We start from the raw sequence: 21,292 nt of genomic DNA, 5'->3' as shown, positions 1-21,292 counted from the left end.
TGTGCGTTGCGTTGGGATCTTATGGTGAAGTTCCGTTTCCCACAGAAATGATTCACCCTAAGTCGAGGTTGCAGTCTGCACCTGAAACAGTTGGTATCTTCCGTGGTACTTCTCTGATAATAGTTCCATTATACTGGAGCACATCACCTCAAGGAAACCTCAGAAGGGGATGTGAATAGCAGGAACCTCGTAGAGAGAGGAGGTGATAAGGACCAACTTCTCTTGGCGAAAGAGACAAGCTTTTGAGCTTCAGAAGGAATGTTCCATATAGCTCAAAAGCTTGCCTTTTTCACCAGCGGGAGTTGGTCCAATAAAAGAGATTACCTCACCCACCTGGTCACTCTCATATCCTGGGTCCAACACAGCTACAACACTGCAAGATGCTTGGTAGATGCTGAAGTGTAGCATTTAGGAGTCTGCCAGTGGAAGATGTTTAAAAGCTTTGATGCAGATGCTGTTGCTCTGGCAGAAGAAGATTGGAACCACGTGGAGGAAAAAAAAGTTGGTATTGATTTATGTAGTTCTGACTTCATCCCAGCTGCCACGGTTTCTGGGTGTAAAGCGTTTTATCTACTGATGAAAAGAACAGTATAAGAGCTAGGTGGATGATGCTAATACAAACCTTTTGGTCCTGCTAGTCAAAAACCAGTTAGATAAACTCAAAGGTCAATTCAGTCTCCCCAGAGTCTCCCATTTTCTTGTAATGACCCTCCTGTGTTTTCTGAGAGGGGTCTTATCTTGAGTTACTGTTTCACCTTCCTGCTGGTTTCCCAGCAGCAGTGTTGATTTAACCCAATATAGACATGCAGTAAACATCCCAATAACTGGGGCAGCACACCATATTAATAAATTATTACAGAGCTGCTCCACATTCATCATACCAACAATTTACTGTTCTCTGCATTGTACTTTATCATGCTGGGACGCATTCTGTCCTGATACCCCATTATAACACAATAAACCTTAAGGCCATATATTTTTAGTTGTGATAGAAGAAGTTATCACTGGAAAGTTGCAGTTAACTACTTTTAGACCGTGGATAAAATAGATTTGCTAAAAGTTATGGTGTCCAGACAACTAATCTTTCATACTTGACCCATTGCGTATGTTGTCGCATAGCCAGGAGAAAACACAGCGTGTCCAGCCTTCACAGTCCCCACACATGCAAAACCAAACTGGATTGTATTCTCGCTTGTGTAAGGATAGATGTGTAAATTCTAGCAAGCAAGGATAGTCCTGGGGTTAACGCATATGACTGGGAGGCAGAGCTGGGGTCAAAAACTGCATCACCCTGATCTTGTCTCTGTGCTTTCACATCTGTAAAATGGGGGTATTACTGTTTCCTTTCATTAACAAAACACCGGGTATAGTCACTAGAAGAATGGAAATTATTATTATTTAGATTCAATGATAACCACGCTATGCCTGTGCTACTGTTACGCTGCTGCTGGCTGTGAACTAATTTGCCCATGAATGCAGTACCAACAACATCTAGCTTCTGCCCCACCCAGCCACAGGGTTTATTGTAAGGAGAGGTTTACTAAGCAGCAGCCCTGGAGTACTGGGGCTGTATGTGTGTCTTGATCACAGTGTGTGCTGGGGGACAGCAGCCCGGGGGTGGGGGGGAAGGAGAGAGAGAGATTGTTTTTGTTTGTTTTGGGGGGTGGATTGCTGGGTTGTGGGTTCAATTCCTACCTTAAGAAGATTAAAAAAAAAATCTTTGTTGACATGATCCCAGAACTGGAAAAAATGTTTAATGATTCTATTGGAAAACCACCCCCCCCCTCCTTCAATAAAGGAGGACATTTGATCGATTGTCCATGGAGCAGAGGTGAGATGGGTAATGCATTACGTGAAGGGGAATCCATTAAATCTCTCTCCCTCTAGAAGAAGAGTTGCCATAAGAGGGCATGAGAGAGAATCCCAGTTCAATATCACAATACGGCTCAGGCAGAATGGCTAGAAGAGAACATAAGAACGGCCAGACTGGGTCAGTCCAAAGGTCCATCTAGCCCAGTATCCTGTCTTCTGACAGTGGCCAATGCCAGGTGCCCCAGAGGGAATGAACAGAACAGGGAATCATCAAGTGATCCATCCCCTGTCGCCCATTCCCAGCTTCTGGCGAACAGAGGCTAGGGACACCATCTCTGCCAATCCTGGCTCATAGCCATTGATGGACCTATCCTCTAGGAACTTATCTAGTTCTTTTTTGAACCCTGTTATAGTCCTGGCCTTTACAACATCCTCTGGCGAAGAGTTCCACAGGTTGACTGTGCATTATGTAAAGAAATACTTCCTTTTGTTTGTTTTAAGAGGCAGTGGAGAAGAAAATCCAATAACATATATAGGACTAGATTCTAACCTGACACACATGGCTTCTCAATGGCAGTTTCACTTGCTTAAATCAGGGCAGAGTTGGGCCCTCTAGGGTGAAGAAGTGATCCTGCTTATCAGAAGATGAGGAAACAGAGTAACAGCATGACTGGGTAGCAACGTTTTCATTGGGGTTATTGAGCACAGTGAGAGGTGTGGAGTGCTACAGCTTGAAAGACCAAAACAGGGTTACCAATGCGTTACCGCCATGCAGTGCGAGTTTTGGTGCTACGTTAATGCCAAACAGAGGCCTCATCTTTAAGATAAACTGACTTCGCTTGAAGTTCCACCACCCACACCAGCGTTAACGTTTCGTGTGGCACTGTACACTGTAGCCTTCGATTTGGAATTTGTGCCTTGATTTAATCAAACTCATGAAATGTAGACATTGAAAGCTGTTGGTAAATTTCCTCTTTATGGCTTCGTTTCCACTGAAATCTCCTTTGTTGGATCCTCTTACAGTGAGGGGGAAAGAGAGGTTATTTAATCAAGCAAAACTGGAATTGATTCATTTGGAGATAGCTGCAGTTTTTTCCCTTGGCAAACTTTTGCAAACACATTTGACAATCTGTTTGCATTTGAGGTGGTTTATTATTTATAAATAGCAAGTCTTCAGTTGAGTTAGTTGCCGTTACACAACTGTTAGTTGTGGGGAGACAAATTAGTAATGCTTAACGACTGGTCAGAGACTCACACACTAACCACAATGTGTGTACTGTGGCAGGCAAGTGAGCAGATGAGTTACACTCCACGGTTTTCCTCCACGTTACTTAAATTTCCAGTGTAATACAAGTGGCTAAAATAATGTTTACTGCTCAAGTGACGTTACCATGCTTTTCTGTCCTTAAAAGTAGCGATAGGCTTGAACCAAAAACCCAAGATGCAAGCCGCCCCAAAAGTTGGAGGTGCATTGAAGTCCAGATCTGAGATGCACAGACCTTGATTCGGATCTGTCAAATTAGTTTCAGCGGAGTTACCCCTGTTTGACGTTGGGGTACGTGAGATCAAAATCAGGTTGTATCTGTTATACTATCCCTATGCTAATATACTAGGTGCCCTCTCTCTTTTCCTTTGTATTGCACCTAAAACTCAACTGTTCAGTGGACCCATTTTTTCCTGAGCTGTTGGCCTGAACCATGTTTGCCTTGTCTTACTCATTTCGTTGTCTTCACTAGAGTTGCATGGATGTAATCAAGTGTTACTGAGTGTTCCTCAGACGGCCTGCCCCAATATGCCTCTGGGCCTTGGCCACCAACTCCTCGATCTTCGCCTGCAGGGCCTGTAGACCCTCCTCTAGATACTTACTGCCGTCGTGCCATTCCAGATCCCATGTTAGGTTACCCATCATTGGCGGAGTACGGTGGAGCCGCGTCCCATCAACAGTCAGGGTTGACCTTCGGGGGACCGTCATGCACACGGATTTTAACCCTTCAGCTTGGCCCTGCACCAGGAATTTAGCTAGCCATTTTGTTGGAATGGAATCCAGCTCCCTGCCCCATCGCTGTGTTGCCTCTGCAGCAAAAACTAGCAAGAACTTATTTTTTGTCACTCAACTTTGTAGCTGGGTCCCACAATGCATCCAGAAAGCAGAAGTGTTGAGTTGGAAAATGTCATTTTTACGTGATCCTACATAACGGTACTTTTAAAAACTAGGCTTGCAGAACAGTGTACGGGGAGGATAGCGAACCTAGTTATTAAAAACATGCATTTTACCGAATGCTGTAAAAAGGCAATCCTAGATGTCATTTTTCTTCCCTTGTGAAAAATGCTGGTGAATTTAATGCTGCTTAATTTTAAGGGGCTGAGAGCCCCGAAGGTTGCAGCTTTCAAAGTGTAAGCAGGTGCTACTATTCCATCCTCCCTTGTGCTCCTCAGTGTGCCCTAAAGGGACCAAACTTAGTAGGGGAGAAGGTATTGAGAACATATTTCATTCTCAATACTAATTCAATCCAGGGTTAACATTTTATAGTCCTCATGCAGACGGCAGCGTCATGAGATTTCTGAGTGCACAGAATGGCCTACAGACGAAGTCAGCTGTAAATTAATCTGACAGAAAGCTTGCCTTTTCCAGGGCAGGCTTTCTTATTATTCCAAAGGGCTTATTTTACATTCTGGCTGCCATGAACTCAGCTGAAATGATCAACCCCTGTTTCTTTGTAGCCACCATCTGATCAGTATGAATTTAATAATTCTGGCTGGAGCTGGATTCAAAGCAAGGCCATGGAGGTGAAAGGCCAATTGCTAGTTCACTTAGCCACCTGTTTCCTTCCCTTTAGCTTGTATTTAATTTGTATTGCTGAATACCTTTCCCTTCTGATAGTCAATGCTTTGAAAGTCCCTCCCTCCCCCTTGCAAATAGAGCCAATTGCTTTATTTGCCTTGTTCACTTTGTGAGGACTTGATGGGGGGCGGGAGGGTGAGAGAGGGAGCTTTCAATATTGTCACTGGAGAAGGAATGTTGGCTCCAAAGGCCAAATTGGTCCCTTTTCCACTTAGTTTTGTATAATGATTAAAGCTGGTTGAAAAAATAGCGGGGGAAATGCTTTCCTCCCAAAATCTACCTCCCCCTCTTTTTTTCTCCTCTAGATTTGGAAATTCAGCGTTTTAACCATCTCCATTGGTGGTCTGTTTTCACTTGGGGAGATGTTTACTAAATTTGTCAATTAAAAAAAAAAATCTTAAACAACTTTAAATATATTTTGGAATGCCATTGCAATTAAAAACAAAATGCTACACTAAGCTTTCTGTGCTGCATTTCTTTCTGTGGTTATTCTGATTGTTTTTGTCCCCAAAAAGGTGTTTCAGAACCGTACGTTGCGTGCTTATTCACTGGGGCGCTGGTGGACATTTTCTTATAGACTGCTAAGTTTGAATCATGTTTACATTTCTCAGTGAGAGCACAGGACACTGCTCTTGGGACCCTCAGAACAATAATGGTTTGGACTGAGGTGGAAAGAGTTTGGTAAAATATGGCTGTATTGAGTCGATGAAGGACCCTGTTTTGTATCTGTTTGTATTGCTATTTGGACAGCACCTAGAACAATGGGGTCTTGTTCCACGACTCAGGCCTAGGTGCGACTGCCATAGAAATAGCGTGACATTATTTTATTATTATTGGTCAGGTGCTATTTCAAAGCGGCTTGAAAACTTGGGTTTTCTTCCTTATCCTTATATGAATTTGGTGATTTAATAAATAGCAATATTACCAGTTGGCATCCCATTCCCAGCACGCATACATCCTAAACTCTCAAATTTTAATAAAAAAATCCATGGAGACTGTGTTGGACAGAGAGTTGAAGATTGGGTGACAGAGCCTTTCAAAATACCTAGGGAGCTTGTGGAACCTCCGGCCCTGGAAATGTTTAAGAACAGGTTAGACAAACAGAGGTGTCAGAGATGGTCGAATTAATACTTTGTCCTGCCTCATGGCAGGACACAGGACTAGAGGACCTATCGAGGTCCCTTCCAGTCCTACATCTTTATGATTCTGCATGATGGTGTTGTATTATTGTATTCAGAACATCAACATATTTCAAAAGGGTCATCAAAACTGGGATGGTTTAATATTGTTAGACGTGCTGGAGTCTGCAAAGTGAAATGTGTCCGGTAAACATTTGCTTGTCATTTTATCCCTTAGCAACTGGAACCAGTTCTTCAATAAACAAAAGCTGATAAGGAACTGTAACATGTTAGTCTGTTCATTTATCAGATGTAAACAGTAGATACACTTGGAAATGCTTCTCTGCTTGTTAAATGTCAGAATGGTTGAGTGGTGAGGATATTGCACCGTTGGAGAATGTTTACTAGCTCTGGGATAACCGATCAATCGATCTATTCTGTTTCTAAAAGCGTATGTCACCTTGAACTATTTAAGCAACATTCGGAAAAGAAAGCTGGGACGGGGAAGCGGGGGCGGAATATCGCCAAACATAAGTGTTCAAAAATCATGAGATTGGTTTAAAAACCATGAGGTGTTTTTTTATTTTAGTGTATTTTTTTTAATTTGCCTTCTAGTTTCTGCGCCTTTAGGATTCACTTGCTTCACATTTTTTTTTCTGCAGCCACGAGTGCTAGATGTTAAGCACTTGTGTATTTTGCTGAATCTGGGCCTAAGATGGGTGATTTTCTTTTTCTCTCCTTGTTTAATTAAAACAAACAAAGCTACCAGGAAAAACCCTAGCCAAGAGAGAGCCTTTAAAACGTTAATATTGTAGATCTGATTGACATGTACATGAATAAAGAAACTATGTCATGGTTTAAAACACAAGCTACATTCTGACTTTAATTCTGAATTTAAGCCTTCACTCTGTATTTCGTGACTTTTCATGCTTTTGAGCCACATTTTCATAGGTGCTATTAAAAATGTGCCAGCAAAAATGTTGACATATTTTAATATTGTTTCCCTCCAAAATGCTGTTCTAGATCATTTTTTCTCTTTTTATTTTAACTTTCTATTGTAGCCAGTGTTTGTCTCCTTTGAGTGCTGTCTGATTTTCACTCCACATATACGTCCCTCACTAGGAGATGTCTTTGGCCCCGGCTAGATGAGAGAAGAGTAATTTCCATTCTGGGGTGGGGAGAGAGGAGGCTAATGATGCTCTCCCGTGGATTCCTTTTTGTTCCGGTTGTTTGCCTCTTCTCCCCACTTCCGAGAAGAGCATGATCAGGTTATGTCAGTGGCACCCCCAGCCTTTGCATGTTTGGGATCTGGGGATGGGAATTTGTTCCCATGCTTTGATCTGCATTATGGCGGCATAATGCACTGCAGCTGTGGCATATAGGCCAGTTCAATATAAACAGAGAAGGCTTGAAAATGGATTGGGAATTGGTAGCAGATTTGAAAGAAATCCAACAAACACGAAACTCCAGCAGATGTAAAGATTGACATTTCCTCCCTCCTCCCCCCAGTTAAAATGGTCAATTAGACTTTCATCCTCTTCTTAAACTAGTTTTTTTTTCTAATGTCCCTCCCACCCCATTTAAATCACTAGTCAGTGTTGCAGAGATTAATTTGGGTGCTAATGTAAAGGGTATAAACACATCCATAAGCCGACATTTCAGCCGCTGGTGTTTGAGATTCACAGCATCCACTCGAGGTTGCTTTCCCATTAGTCAAGTGGTACTAATTAAGGACATACTTTGTCAAGCTTTCCTATCTGGCCATTTCTGCCTGCCCTCTTGGTTCTATAAGTTAAGATGTTTTTGCTGCGGCCAGGGTTGAGTACTAGGCGCATGTGACTGCAGAAGAATGGCCTAGACCAGGAAACCAAACCAGCCTGCCAGCAAAAGACTATACACCTGGGCTAAGATTTCGTACTGCGCCTCCTGGTCGCGTGGCACAAAAAAGGCGTAGCCCAGGAGGAGGGGGAACAAAGATCACCTTTTTCACCTATCTGACTCTGGGTTGTTGCAGGTCTCTGGCTGCTTTGCAGCGTGCAGCAGCTGAGAATTCCCATAGCTGCATGTGTAGCTCACGAGCATGGGGACTCGCTTCCTGCCTCTGGCGTGCCCACTTCACCACATCTTGCAAGCGGGCCTGCATAGGGCAGCCTATAGCTGCCCCATCCAGTGCCTGCTCTGGGGGAGTTGTCCTCCAGCTGGTAAGGAGATGTTCTAGCCTCTGTCTGGAACCACAGCTGCATGCAGAGGTTGTAGTGGGAGTGAAAATCTGCCCTATAAACATAGTGCAAATCGTAGACCTCTTGTCATGGTGCAAATAAAACACGCTGTGAATCTGAATGGTCTCAGTTGAATATTATTAGCCGATAAATGACAAGTAGAGGATCAGAAAGGAAAAGGAAGGTGATAAGAGCCTCATACAATCGGTCACTGCACGTCCCTGCATTTCCATGCTTGTAGTTTGAAGGGAAGGCTATGAAAGTTCATGGGTAGTAATACGGTGCCATGTTTCCATTCAGCACTGTGACATTTGGTGCAACGTTGACGACAGGTCGTGGGCCAGGTGGGCCCTGCCCGTTGTTTCACACAGCAGAGATTGAACATTGGCAGGTGAGCTCCATTAGTGCAATTGTTTAATGAAACAGCTCTTGCGCTCAGTACAGGTGAGAGATTAACCTGTGTCGTGAATGTGGGTGGCTCACTATACCAGTTAATTAAACGGAATAACTATTATGAAACACCAGCCGAGCTCACTGTAACAGTAAAGAGTAACTACCGGTATTATCAATGAGAATGTATGTCATGCCATGGCAGTTTACACTGTTAGAAAGAAACACATTCCTTGCCCCCAAAGATATGACACTTGAAGACTCAGATTTCTGTTGCATGGAGACCTGCATGGCCCAGAGATTGACATTGGAGTATCAGGGGATGGGTTATGGCTAAATCAGATGATTTAGTTGGGGATTGGCCCTGCTTTGAGCAGGGGGTTGGACTAGATGACCTCCTGAGGTCTGTCCAACCCTGATATTCTATGATTCCTTTGATTCTTAGGGTCAAGCTGTACTGGACTGGGTGCAGGATAGGGTGGTCCCTGCCCCAACCCCCTTCCTACCTAAAAAGAAAGTTAAGGTTAACTTGAGTTGCTGTCACCTGGGCGTGTCAACTAACATTAGCTGGTTCATGGGCAATCTGATTTGCACATTTAGTTCATCTAGCTGAGCTATTTGAATTCGAAGGCATAAAACCACCCCACACCCATCATAAAGAGTTCCTTTGTTTTGCTTTTTTGCATACAGATACTGACCCAAGGTAGCAACCTGAGAAACAGGACAGTCATGTCCTGCGGATAGTCACCTGGAATGGATTCAAAGCGGTGCATGCAAATGCACTAACAGCATTTCACATTTCTGTTGGGTGGCCTCCTGCATGTGGAGGCAAGTGATTAGCATTAAGACCTCTTTTCTTTTTATGGGCTTTCCTTTGTTTTTGTAGAAGGCCAGACAGCTCCTACTGCCTCTATACAAAGACATTATTACATGAGCCATGCACAAATTTATTTATTTTAACTTCCATTAGAGAAGGTGCACAAAACTCACCTGGTCCCTGCTTTGGTTACAGACTTGCAACTCAGCCTAAATTTGTTGCATGGGTCATAGGAACAGAGGAATTGCCATAGTGGATCAGACCAGAGGTCCATCTATTCCAGTGTCCTCTCTCCAACAGTGGCCAGTGCCAGATGTTTCAGTGAAAGGTGCCAGAACCCCACAGGTGCAGAGTTGGGATAATCTCCCCCCAGGTGAAGTCGTTCTGACCTCTAATGGTTAGAGATCATCTTAAGTTCTGAAGCATGTACTGGATACTTATATGGACAACAAGAACATTCAATCTATTTTGGAATCCTTCAAATACTTTGGCATCAGTGACTTACTGTGACAATGAGTTCCACAGTCTAATTACATATTTTATATGTAAAAGTATTTCCTTTTATTGGCTTTGAATTGTGCCATCTTTTCATTTCTGTGACTGTCCCCTGGTTCTTTTGTTAGAAAGGTTTACAGACCTTCCAGGTGTAGGTGGGCCTGAGTCAGAACTTCAGATCCAAATGCTCCTCTGCTCCAGGTCAGGATACTGCAACTCTCTAGGATGCACCAAACCTAAATTCCAGATTCCAAGATCACTGCATGGGACCAGAGGCTTGCAACTTCGGCCTGTTTCTATTCTTCAGATAGTCTGGGGCCTGGAGAGAACATGGGCCGGGTTTTAGCAAAAGCGAGGGACACTTGGAAGTTATGTACCAAAAAAGTATTTATTTCGTTCTCTTATATGATCCGTACCCCATCCAGGAGTCTGATTTGTCTTGCATACACCCAAGTTTCACCTCACTCTAAAACGACTTGCTTCCAAAATCAGACACAAAAATACAGAAGTGTCCCAGCCCACTATTACTGAAGAGTTGCTGACTTTCCCATTTTTACCATATAATTATAAAATAAATCAAATGGAATATTAATATTGTACTTACATTTCAGTGTATAGTATATAGAGCAGTATAAACAAGTCCTCGTCTGTATGAAATTTTAGTTTGTACTGACTTCGCTAGTGCTTTTTGTGCAGCCTGTTGTAAAACTAGGCAAATATCTAGAGGAGTTGATGTACCCCCTGGAAGACCTCTGTGTACCCCAGGTTGAGAACCACTGCTCTGCACACTGCTGTAAGTGTATGTAGATATAGTCGTAGACTATAAGCTCTTTGGGGCAGGGACTGTGTTTGACCACGTGTCTGTATACCCCTCATTCCCTAATTGGTGATATTTCTTGAATGGAGAAATTAATTTGGGGAACGATTAGGATGCTTTACATAGAGATAATTTTTTTGCTCTTAGTGCTTGATCCAGCTTCTATTAAAGTCAATAGAAAACTAGGATTGACTGATGTGGATATGGAATTGGACCCTTAAAAACTATCCATGTACTGAAAACAAGTAACTTTCCCTCATAAAGATCATTGGGATTTTTACATATTTGAAAAAGAGATTTCACGTTGGCTGCTTTAAATGATCCCTTTTTTTCCTCTCCGTCTTCGTGCTTTATATTAATGTTTTATTCAACTATATTTTGTTCAATGATTTATTGCAGGAGAGATTTTAACGTGTTTGTGCTCTTGTAATATACATGTTCTTATTGTCTTTGCTGGATAGTAGGGCTTGATAACAGCCTGGACAAGGTAGGAGAGAAGGTCATCAAGATAGACTTTTTTTTTAATATTATAGCATTCTTGGGCAGAGTCCTTTTAACGTCCTCTCTCCTCCACTGACAGGGCTGTCAGCCTGTGGGACATCCTGTGAGATGGTATCAACATATCCTGTAATTTCAGTCAAGATTCCAGAGCAGAGCTGCATACAATATTTAAGGAGATGAAGCCCTGTTTGTTGACAGGGAATCTGTTGTTGGTTTTTTTTTTTTTTTTTTTCTAGTGCCTTCTAGAAAAATAATGGAGAGGAAAGTGACAAACTGTCCTAATTTATAACCTATTTTAGTGTAAAATCACAAAGCAACAAACCTAGCAATGACCTTCACCAAACCAGCACCGGCTTTTCTTTCCCACCCTGTCTCGATGATGTAACTTTGTGGTTTTCAAGGTTTATCTTCCTCTTTTGTCTGATTTGTGTGTGTGATGATCTTGAGCTGTAATAGCTTTGGCTAGGGTGTTTCTGGGATTCCCATCTCTCCGGCTGAGGGCACGAATGCATCTCCCTCTCTTCCTAGCGGAGAATAAAACGAAAAGCCCCTTTTGTTAATATTTATCATCATTATTATTCTGAACTTCGGGCAGCTCATGAAAGGGAGTCTTTAACTCCCTGCGCTTTGCAGTCTGTTGGAATGTAATATTCGTCCTGCACCTGCTACGCTTTGGAAATGCAGTATCTTTGGCTACCAGTGAAAATGAAAACCAGTAAAAATTACTAATGCAAGGGGCCACATTGTCAACAGTAAGCCTGTGTCACTTCATCAGCTTCAGCCACCGATTTGTGCTGGTTGAGAAGCTGGCCATTATAACTGGAGCCTTAATTCCTTAAAATATTTAAAATACATAGGACTTAATTTCCTTCCAGATTCCCAATCTTTTTCTTAAAACATGAAAAAAACCTACTGCGGTGGTTTTCTCCTTCCCTTCCGATCTCATCACAGCGCGCCTGATTCTCCAGCACCTTGCACCTTGTGTTGTCACTTAACCTGTGCCGAGCGAGTGTGAGCACGTAACTGTTCTGATGTGATGGGCCTTTACACCCTCCGTGCATGGGTAGAAATGACTGGGGAGAGGATCTCTTGCCATGGGTGAAGGAAAATGACAAACTAGCAGAATGATTCTAGTTTTTCCAGTGGAACGTTTCCTTGTCTAGAAACATACACGAAGACAGCTTTTGCTTGTGTGTTTAGTGTTTTACTCTGCTCTTAGTGAAGAGAATGGCCTGTATAGGCAGATGGGCCTTGAATTAAATGTTAAACTTTAAAGAGAAGAGTTTTAAAGTAGCTCTGCTCCATTAAGACTTACATTTCAGAAGTCAAGCCCAAGACCCATAACTGAGCACCAAAATAGAAAGATCATTATAATGGCCTGATTTGTAGAAGAATAAGAGGGGAGAAGAGTGGCAGTGAAATAGCTCAAAAATCTGAATGTATCATTATTTTGCTGGTGGATGAATGTTTGAGCAACTGTTTTAAACTAATGTTCTTTTCATTTTCTATTTATTGTGCGGTTTTTGTAGCTGATGACCTAATGGCTTTTTCCCGACCTGAAGAATACCATGCCAGCTTCCTTAAAAGTGATTTTATTTGCGCAGATCTTTGATATTTTCTTGGGAGTTACTGGACAAACAATCTCCATGACTGTAAAACAGCTAATATTTTTTTTAAATGCCGTCCTAGCCATGACAGCGAGGCTATTCCAAAGTTGACACTCACTAAATGTATAAGCGTTTATAAGGTTGGTGAGGGGAAGGATCCAGGAAGGCTCTGCCTGTTTTGCTCTCCGTTAAATTAAGGTTGAACAGTCCAGTGGTTCTCAAACTTTTTGTGTTGGCAACCCCTTTCACACAGCAAGCCTCTGAGTGAGACCCCCCCCCCCTTATAAATTACAAATGGGGGGGTTAATTTTAATTTAACGGGGGATCGGGGCTGACAGACCCTGTGCATACCAGGCTCGTGTCCCCCAAGTAACGCACTTGCGACCCCCTGAAGGGTCACGACCCCCAGTTTGAGAATCCCTAACTGTACCATGAATGTACTCCTATATGTCATACTCTCAAACTGTGTCTTTATAAATGGCCATCCAGGAATTGCAAACAATTCGGATAGGCCGTCATGCACTTTAGTTAGTATTGGATGAAGATACTTGGGCAAAGGTTTCTGAAAGGCACTAGTGATTTTGGGTGCCTCAGGTTTTTGGGTGCTCAACTCAAGATGCCTTCAAGGAGCGTGATTTTTAGAAAGCGCTGAGCACCCACCCCTAGGGAAATCAGGTCCCTTCTGGGTGTATGAAATTGGGGACCAAAAATCGCTGGACATTTGTGGAAAACTTTGGCCTCGATGTTTTGTATTGCAAAGGCAAAAACTTCAGCATGCCCTCAGCTCTGCCTTCCCTGAGCACAGGTTGGTGGAGGAAATGAATGTGTTTTTCCACTAAAGAAAGAGGGGATTGTATAATTTAGGTAACCTAGGAAGGTAGGTAAATCTCCCCTAATTGTATACAGACCGTAGAGCTTGTCTCAACCTTTTGACTAGTGAAGCTTTCCTCAATTTGGGATATTGTGTGATCCTAATCAGAGACCTTTAACCATACATCAAAGCAGACTCTCCTAATCTGCATACCTTCAGGCTGGCATGGCTTGATTGCATGGTTTCCTGCTAACAGACTCATCTCTGGCCAGGTGTCTTTCCTGCTGTGGACGACTGATTCCTTTTTAGTCTTCATCGCTGAGGCAAAGAAATTTAATCCTAATATTACTGCCAGCCATGGAATGGACCCGCTGATTTGGAAATGTCACTCCGTTGTGGCCGTGAAATATCAATGCACAGCAACCTCTGAGACCTGCTTATTTCACTGCCAACCTCTAACCTAAGGTAGAGCAGACCTGTCATTAGTGTATCCATCTGCATTTAAGCCTGTCCGCTTCCTTCCCCTTCTCTTCTTTTGTTTCCCTAATTACTTTGATTGCATCAGCATACCCAGCCTGGATCCTCTGTTTGGTTCCTAAGGCAGCATGACTTGTCTGCTCGGTCTGCTTTAATATGGATCTTATGGTAAGAGGCAGAGGTGGGCCTCAGCCGCGGGGCGAGGAGGGGAGAGAGAGTTGGCTCTGGGTCTTGAACTCCAAAGTCGGAGTGCGTTCGGCTTTGGAGGTAGCTCTTCAGCTCCTTGCAGAGAGAGGCCCTAACTGCTGCATGGATGCTCTGCTCTTCCTCCTGTCCTTTCCACCCCGGCAGCTGGGCTTGTTGGGGGCAGAGGGTTGCGGCAGCCAGTCTTCAGAGCCATTCAGCAGCTTGTGAGTGGGAAGCTGTCGCAGCTTATCCCAGGGTTTGTCTGTGGCTCATGCCAGCTGACTTGGGTTCATGGGGCTTGGGCTACGAGGCTGTTTACGTGCGGTGTAGACATTCGTTCTTGGGCTGCATGCTGAGCTCTGGGACCCTCCCGTCTTGCAGGGCCAGCCGTGGGTTTTTAGACATACCCACAGAGGTGCCCGGGCTGCTCCTTGGGCTAAGCACTGGGTCCCTTGGCCCCGGATCCTGTGTTCTAAATAGTTGCTGTCATTACTCTGGTTGGTATTTGTATTGCAGTAGTGTTGGGGCTCCAAGCGGGGATCTGAGGCCCATTGTGCTTGGCACACAATGAAACGGGGGACTCTGCCTTAAAGGGCTTACCGTCTGTCTAAGCAAGGCACCAGATAGATCATAGATCGGGGGAGGGATAGCTCAGTGGTTTGAGCATTGGCCTGCTAAACCCAGGGTTGTGAGTTCAATCCTTGAGGGGGCCACTTAGGGATCTGGGGCAAAAATCAGTACTTGGTCCTGCTAGTGAAGGCAGGGGGCTGGACTCGATGACCTTTCAGGGTCCCTTCCAGTTCTATGAGATAAGTATAACTCCATATATTTTTATAATAAATAATAGCATTTTGCTTTTCCTGTCTTATATTCCATCCTCCTCAGCCTAGGTGCTGGGGGTGTGGCTGAACCCCATGGCTTGAAGTGGATTCCGTTATATACAGGGTTTACAGGTTGAGTCATGACTCTCACACCCCCACTGTAAAAATTGTCGACCTCGGAGACCAGTGCACATATTTCCCTTGGTAGCTGTTGATAAGAGAGTGTTATCAGACATCAGATACACTTGGAAATGTACCCCCAACTTTTCCGTGGTATAGGTGCTGTGAGTGTGACACCTGCATTGGCTGGCTTACCCTTTGTTTGTGTGTATTACCTTATCACCTCCGGTCCCTTCATGGACCTGTAAGGTGCTGTACATCCTCAGCTCCACAGGAGGATCAAATGCAGGGAGAGTCCCTCAGTTTGATCTCAAATAATAAGTGTTTCGGTTCCCTTGACAAATGGCATGCTTTTATCTATCCATCCAGGCATGTATCACCGTGATATCTTCTGCCACCTTATCTGTCACATTTTAAATGATGTGTCACATTCCAGTGAGATTTATACGTCAAATTATTTTAAACAAACAGAAAATGGAAAGTGTCCGTTGCCTAGAAACTATTTTTCTGAGTACTCTGGCAATTGCCATGTTCTCTAAAGTATAATAAATGAAAGCTTGGGCGCAGAAGTAGGGTGGCTTTTAAAAGAAGTTATTCATTGAAATCTGTGTTGTTTCCCACTGTTCATGTGTGGTTCTCTCTCTGTGGCTTGACTGTAGCATGACATATTGAGGTATTATCTTGAAGTGTAAAAGAAAAGAAACATTTGTTTTTGTTTTTTTTTCTTACAGGGGTTGATTAAAATCCGAGGTGATCGCTGCTGGAGAGAGTTGACCTGTATGGATTATCATTATGAGGTGAGCATTCTGAACACCACTAGTTGCCTGTCCGCTTTACCTTGTTAGTAATTCTCCCTTTTTCCCGACATCTTTTCTCTCTTTCTCCAGCTGAGTTGCAATTGTTCCCCCACTCCCACCCCACCCCAACCCATCCCCACTGTTGTAATCTGAGGCACTCCTGATAACTTCATCAATAACAATGAGCCATACAACTTTTTTCCATCCAATAAACCCATGAGACCACTTCCTCTTAGCCCTCTCTCACTGGTATGAATCAGGACTAACATCACGGGACCCAGCCAAATTACTCCCTGTGTGAAAATGGTGCAAGAAGAGATGTTGGCCCTTAATATCCAATCAAGTCCTCTCTTTCAATTTCTGACTTTTACAAGTTTTTGTTTGTTTTCGTCAGAACTTGCTTTAAAGATATAAACACAATTTTATCTTCATGTGACACAGTGAAGGTTTTGACAAGCCTTTATAATGAGTGAACAAAGGTTTATTATACCTGGAAGGACCAATCAATGAGCCTAGGATTTGGGGAGAGCCAGCGGCAATGCTATCATATAGTTGACACCGATGCACCAAAGCAGTGCTAGATGAATGGGATTTGAAACTTGGTAGTCCACATCAGGTAGATAGAAGGCCTGCTAGTTTGCTCGACTTTTAGCATTCCAAGGTGTCGCTCTTATCACGTTCATCCAGGGCTAAGGCTTTCAAAAATGACTAGTGATTGTTGATATCTCAGTGTTTGGGTGTTCAGGTTGAGACACCTTTAACGGTGTGATTTTCAGAAGGTGGGTGCTTTCTGTTTACTCTTCCAAAATACAGATGTATTTGAGCAGAAATGTGGCGTAGAAACAAAGTGCGATCAAAGACGTTGAGCATGAATCATTAAGTTCTCACTCTGTGTACTTTTCTCTTGCCTTTTGAAATCCATTTCAGTGATTTGTTTTCACGTTGGTAATAAATAGCTGTTTGTATTCTGGCTCCGGGCATTATCACCCGTTAGATTGCAGAGAGATGTAGCAGCACCATCCTGCATTCTTGTGGTCATGATTTGGCCTTTGCATTTGATATGGGCCTGGGATTACAAAAGGAGATACCTGTGACGGTAAACTGGTCAAATAACCTTGGTCCCTTGGCTGCATAATCAAGGAAACTGCTGGGGCAGCATTCTTTTCTTCTTTGTATGTAATAAACCTGATGGTTTATTGTTAAATATGTATTAGAGCTATTGTTTATAATACATTTTTCTACCTGCTTAGCAGTGGAGCACATTGCACCTGTTTGCTCAACTTTGCAATGGCTCCTGTTTGATTTCCTGGTGCAGTTTCTAATGTTGGCTTTGCCCCAGGTCGTCCCAAGGTAGGATTGAGCTGAGGTAGGATACGGAGTCTGACAATCCCTACGTCTGGGGACACATTTTCAGTGGACCATCATCTCTGGAAATCATCTGCTCTTCCACTGAAGGTCTGGTAGAACCTGAGTTTTCTGCGGAACCAAGCTCTTCCGCATCCACCTTTATCCCTAGCTTCCACCATTGATATCTCCCAGCAGGTGAGATCAGTAGACAAACCATGTCCCGCCCACTCCCTTGACCAAATTATTTCATGCATACCTGCCAGCTGCTACCCTTTACAGCACCATAGTTACCAATAACCTGACTGCAGTGAAGTGGGAGTAAGAGAGGGAGAAAGCTGCTTACAGAATTGTAATACAGAATCTGTCTAAGCAGTGGGAGGAAAAGAGGAGGAGAAACAGGCTGTAGCTGAAGATGTCTCTGGAAGGGAGGAAATTATTCGGGAGGCTGCTTGTAATTAGAATGATAAAACTGGGTAATGGACCAACTTTCAAATGGACGCGGGCCAAATTTAGTCTGCAGTGATGTATGTTGGCCACCCCAGCTCTCATATTCCAATCCTATACTCCAGTCCAACATCTACATGTGCTCACTTGCCAAGAGAATTAATGAAAACACATGGCCCCCATCTCTTGCATATTGAGCATACACTGTACTATTTATTTGTAGTAGAACCAGCAGCTACGTTCGTGGAAAATAACATTTCCACTTTTGTCGGAAATCATGTATAAAATAACATGTTGTTATGGCTTCGGTAATTAAACAGAGAGCATATTTTTTGCCCCTCTTTGCCCCCCTTGGGCCTTAACCCAAGACTTTATGGAGATCTGTTCCTCAAGTTAAGGCTCTTTGTTTGGAAGGCTTATGACCCTTACATTTGTGTAATTTAGAGAGGGAAATGTCACAATGCATAGTTTATACAGACATGGTATTTTCCAGTCTTCACTTGTTGCTGCATCATCTCATGAGGCGGTACGGTAGGAGTAGATCTATTCAAATAGGTGTAGAAGATGATGTAAAAAGATACTAGCAAAGATGAGCAATTTAGACTTGCACTTGATTTCTCTTGCTGCTGTAATATAGGTGCCAGGAATCCTAAATTCTAATTCCAGCTCCTCCAGGGAGTTACTGTGTCACCTGGAGCAAGTTGTTTAACCACTCTTTGCCTTGGTTTCTCCATTTGTAGAAGGATAGGTAATTTGTGTTCTGAAGGTGGAGCTGTGATTAGATATGACAAAGGGGAATTATGGTGGTTAATTCGTTAAAGGCTTATACAGAGCTTTGAAAAGGCCAGAGAACCAAAGCCAGGCACATACATTTGCACAATCGGGCATGCACAAAGTCAGTGTGTACAAGCTGCTAGTCAGGGGAACCTGCACATCAGGTATTAGCACACATAAGTTAACCTGTGAAAACATATGCACATAATTGCGTTAGCAGACCTCGCTTCGAAAGTCTGCTTCTGCTTTATTATTATTCATGCTTGTAGCAGTTCTAGCACTGACTGCTGTGGTTAGATTAATTTTGCATTGAGGGTTTTTTTTTTTTTTTTTAAGAAATCCTTTTGCTACTTTTTAAATTGGCCTATTTTTGAATTGCATTCAGTTAAACATATTTACTGTGCACTTAACATGGATGGAGATGGCTTGTGAGTTTATTACTGTTTGTTTTTATTTTTTATTAACCACTTATCTACTGTGTAGTGTGACAAAGTTCCTCCTCTATCTTGGTGGGTCCTGCGCTTATTGGCGGATTTTCTTGCCTCAGAGATTCACCATGTGGGTTGGGGAACAGCCCAGAGACCTTCCCCTCTGGAAGAACCCACAGTCCAGGTCAATTGGGAGGTTTGGGGGGAACCCGGGCCCGCCCTCTACTCCGGGTTCCAGCCCAGGGCCCTGTGGACTGCAGCTGTCTATAGTGCCTCCTGTAACAGCTGCATGACAGCTACAACTCCCTGGGCTACTTCCCCATGGCCTCCTCCAAACACCTTCCTTATTCTCACCACAGGACCTTCCTCCTGGTGTCTGATAACGCTTGTGCTCCTCGGTCCTCCAGCAGCACACCCTCTCACTCTCAGCTCCTCACACTCCCACCACAAACTGAAGTGAGCTCCTTTTAAAACCCAGGTGCCCTGATTAGCCTGCCTTAATTGATTCTAGCAGCTTCTTCTTAATTGGCTCCAGGTGTCCTAATTAGCCTGCCTGCCTTAACTAGTTCTAGCCGGTTCCTGATTACTCTAGTGCAGCCCCTGCTCTGGTCACTCAGGGAACAGAAAACTACTCATCCAGTGACCAGTATATTTGCCCTCTACCAGACTCCTGTACCCCACTGGTCTGGGTCTGTCACAGTACACAAGGGTAGACAAAAGAGAGCTAGATTCTGCTCCCACTGGAGTCCATGGCATCACTCCCCATCAATCCAGCTGACGCAGAAGCACACCCAAGGAATTAGGCCGGGGGGCAGATTCTCCACCCTGCTGTGGTCCCTTTGTACTGCTTAGGAGCAGTGACTGGCCACATCCTCCCAGCTGGCGCGGGGGAGTCCCTAGTGAGTATGGAGCCAACATAACTGGCTCCTGTGCCACACTCCCTGGAGCCTCTGGGGAAGGGCGGGGGAGGAGGGGCAGGAGCATTGCTGGTGTGTGCTCAGCTTGGGTCTATTCCGGGAGCACACCCAGCTTGGGGGGGACTGTTGCCAGCTGGCACAGGTCAGAGCAGCCTTCTAGCCTGCTCTAACATGCGCTGGGATAGAGGGTCAGGCAGAGAATCAGGGAGCCATAACCATCTCCCCCAGTGGTCCCTTCCCATCCCCTGTTTTGCCAAATTTACATCAGCAAAGCAGAGGATCTGGCCCATTGTCTGCGGCTTCTGTGTATGCAGCTCGGCCGTCATAAGAACAGGGCCTTTCCGTGCACTGTCAGGGTAAATCCATGCACAGCGCCCATATTTGAAATCTCCAGTCAAAGATGCAGATGTCTGAACCGCGCGCTCGTTTTGTGGAACACCTTGTAGCCATATGTCCTGGCACGTGAAAGGTTTGAGTGGCATGGGGGGATTTGCATATGTAAACTCACATCTAGTCCAAACAGAGCCTGTGTTTTTGGTTTCCAGCATTAGTCTCAGTGGAATAAGATAATGAGGTAATCTTAGAAGGGGGAAAGTCCTATTTGATTACACTTATCCTGTCTCTTGCGGGCCAGTGGAAGATGGTTCCCTTTGGTCTGTGTTCCAGTGATGTGTTTTGTGGTGATTGTCAGTGCCTTGTTGTTTTTTTATTACACTGTCACTTACTACAATTGACATGGAAAGATGCCTTGCAAAATTGCCTTCTTTAAAAATGATTGTCTTTATTAAGTGTGACCATCCTCCCCCGACTGACTCGTAACTGTCATTTCAAGTCTGCAAAGTCACACAAAGGATACTTGGCGTTTGACTTACCGAAATGAGCGGATCGTGTCTGATGCACTGCTCCATCTACGCTGTATTTTCATGACTGGTTAACCCACCTTGTGTCCCACAAATACCACAGAGGCAGCAATTCCTCAGTTGGAAAGAGACGGGGAAATGAAGGAGAAATCGCTGTCTCTGTCAGAACAAGAAAGAAACATGATCCATAACTTTCCACAGCCCTAAAAGTACCATGTGTGTAAGCAATGAGGGTGAAATTTGCAGAGCATAAGCCCAAGATCTGTGCAGCACATTAAGTACCATTTGTGCCCTATTTGAGGATCTTACAGTGGGATTTAAGTCTGTGTGCTGACCCGCTAGACAAGGGTGAATGTCACCCATAGCACAGAAGAAATATACAGGACACAGGTCATCTGTGTGAAGAAATCTCTTTTGTTTAAAACCGTGCATCAAGATTTAAGGACAAAATACCTAGGACTCTAATAGCAGAAGGTGCAGGTTGAGGCGTCCTGCTGTGTAATAGGATGGGAATAACAAGGGATACTGCAGGTCAGGATTGAGGTTCCTTTGCAGAATTACGGGGGTGTGGATACTACATCTCTTTCCTTACATAAAGGTTTCACCATAAACACACACAAAATAATAATCTAAGAATATAATACCTTGCCCTTCTCTGGTACCGTTAATCCAAGTTTCTTGAAGTGCTTTAC

At 43.8% G+C, this 21,292-nt stretch overlaps 1 protein-coding gene across 1 annotated transcript in view; it reads left to right on the top strand.

Annotated features, from left to right (window-relative positions):
* Positions 1–21,292, top strand: part of LMF1 (lipase maturation factor 1) — a 347,236-nt gene that overhangs the window by 142,374 nt on the left and 183,570 nt on the right. The window contains 1 exon segment of the mRNA XM_026650800.2: positions 15,765–15,830. Within this exon segment, the coding sequence (XP_026506585.1) occupies positions 15,765–15,830 (66 nt within the window).

The sequence above is a fragment of the Terrapene carolina genome, unplaced genomic scaffold (assembly GCF_002925995.2).
Source record: "Terrapene carolina triunguis isolate 2854851 unplaced genomic scaffold, T_m_triunguis-2.0 Scaffold93, whole genome shotgun sequence".
NCBI classification, from domain to species: domain Eukaryota; kingdom Metazoa; phylum Chordata; order Testudines; family Emydidae; genus Terrapene; species Terrapene triunguis.
The sequence above is the reverse complement of the archived record's forward strand: the minus strand, read 5'-3'. Positions and strand labels throughout refer to the sequence as shown.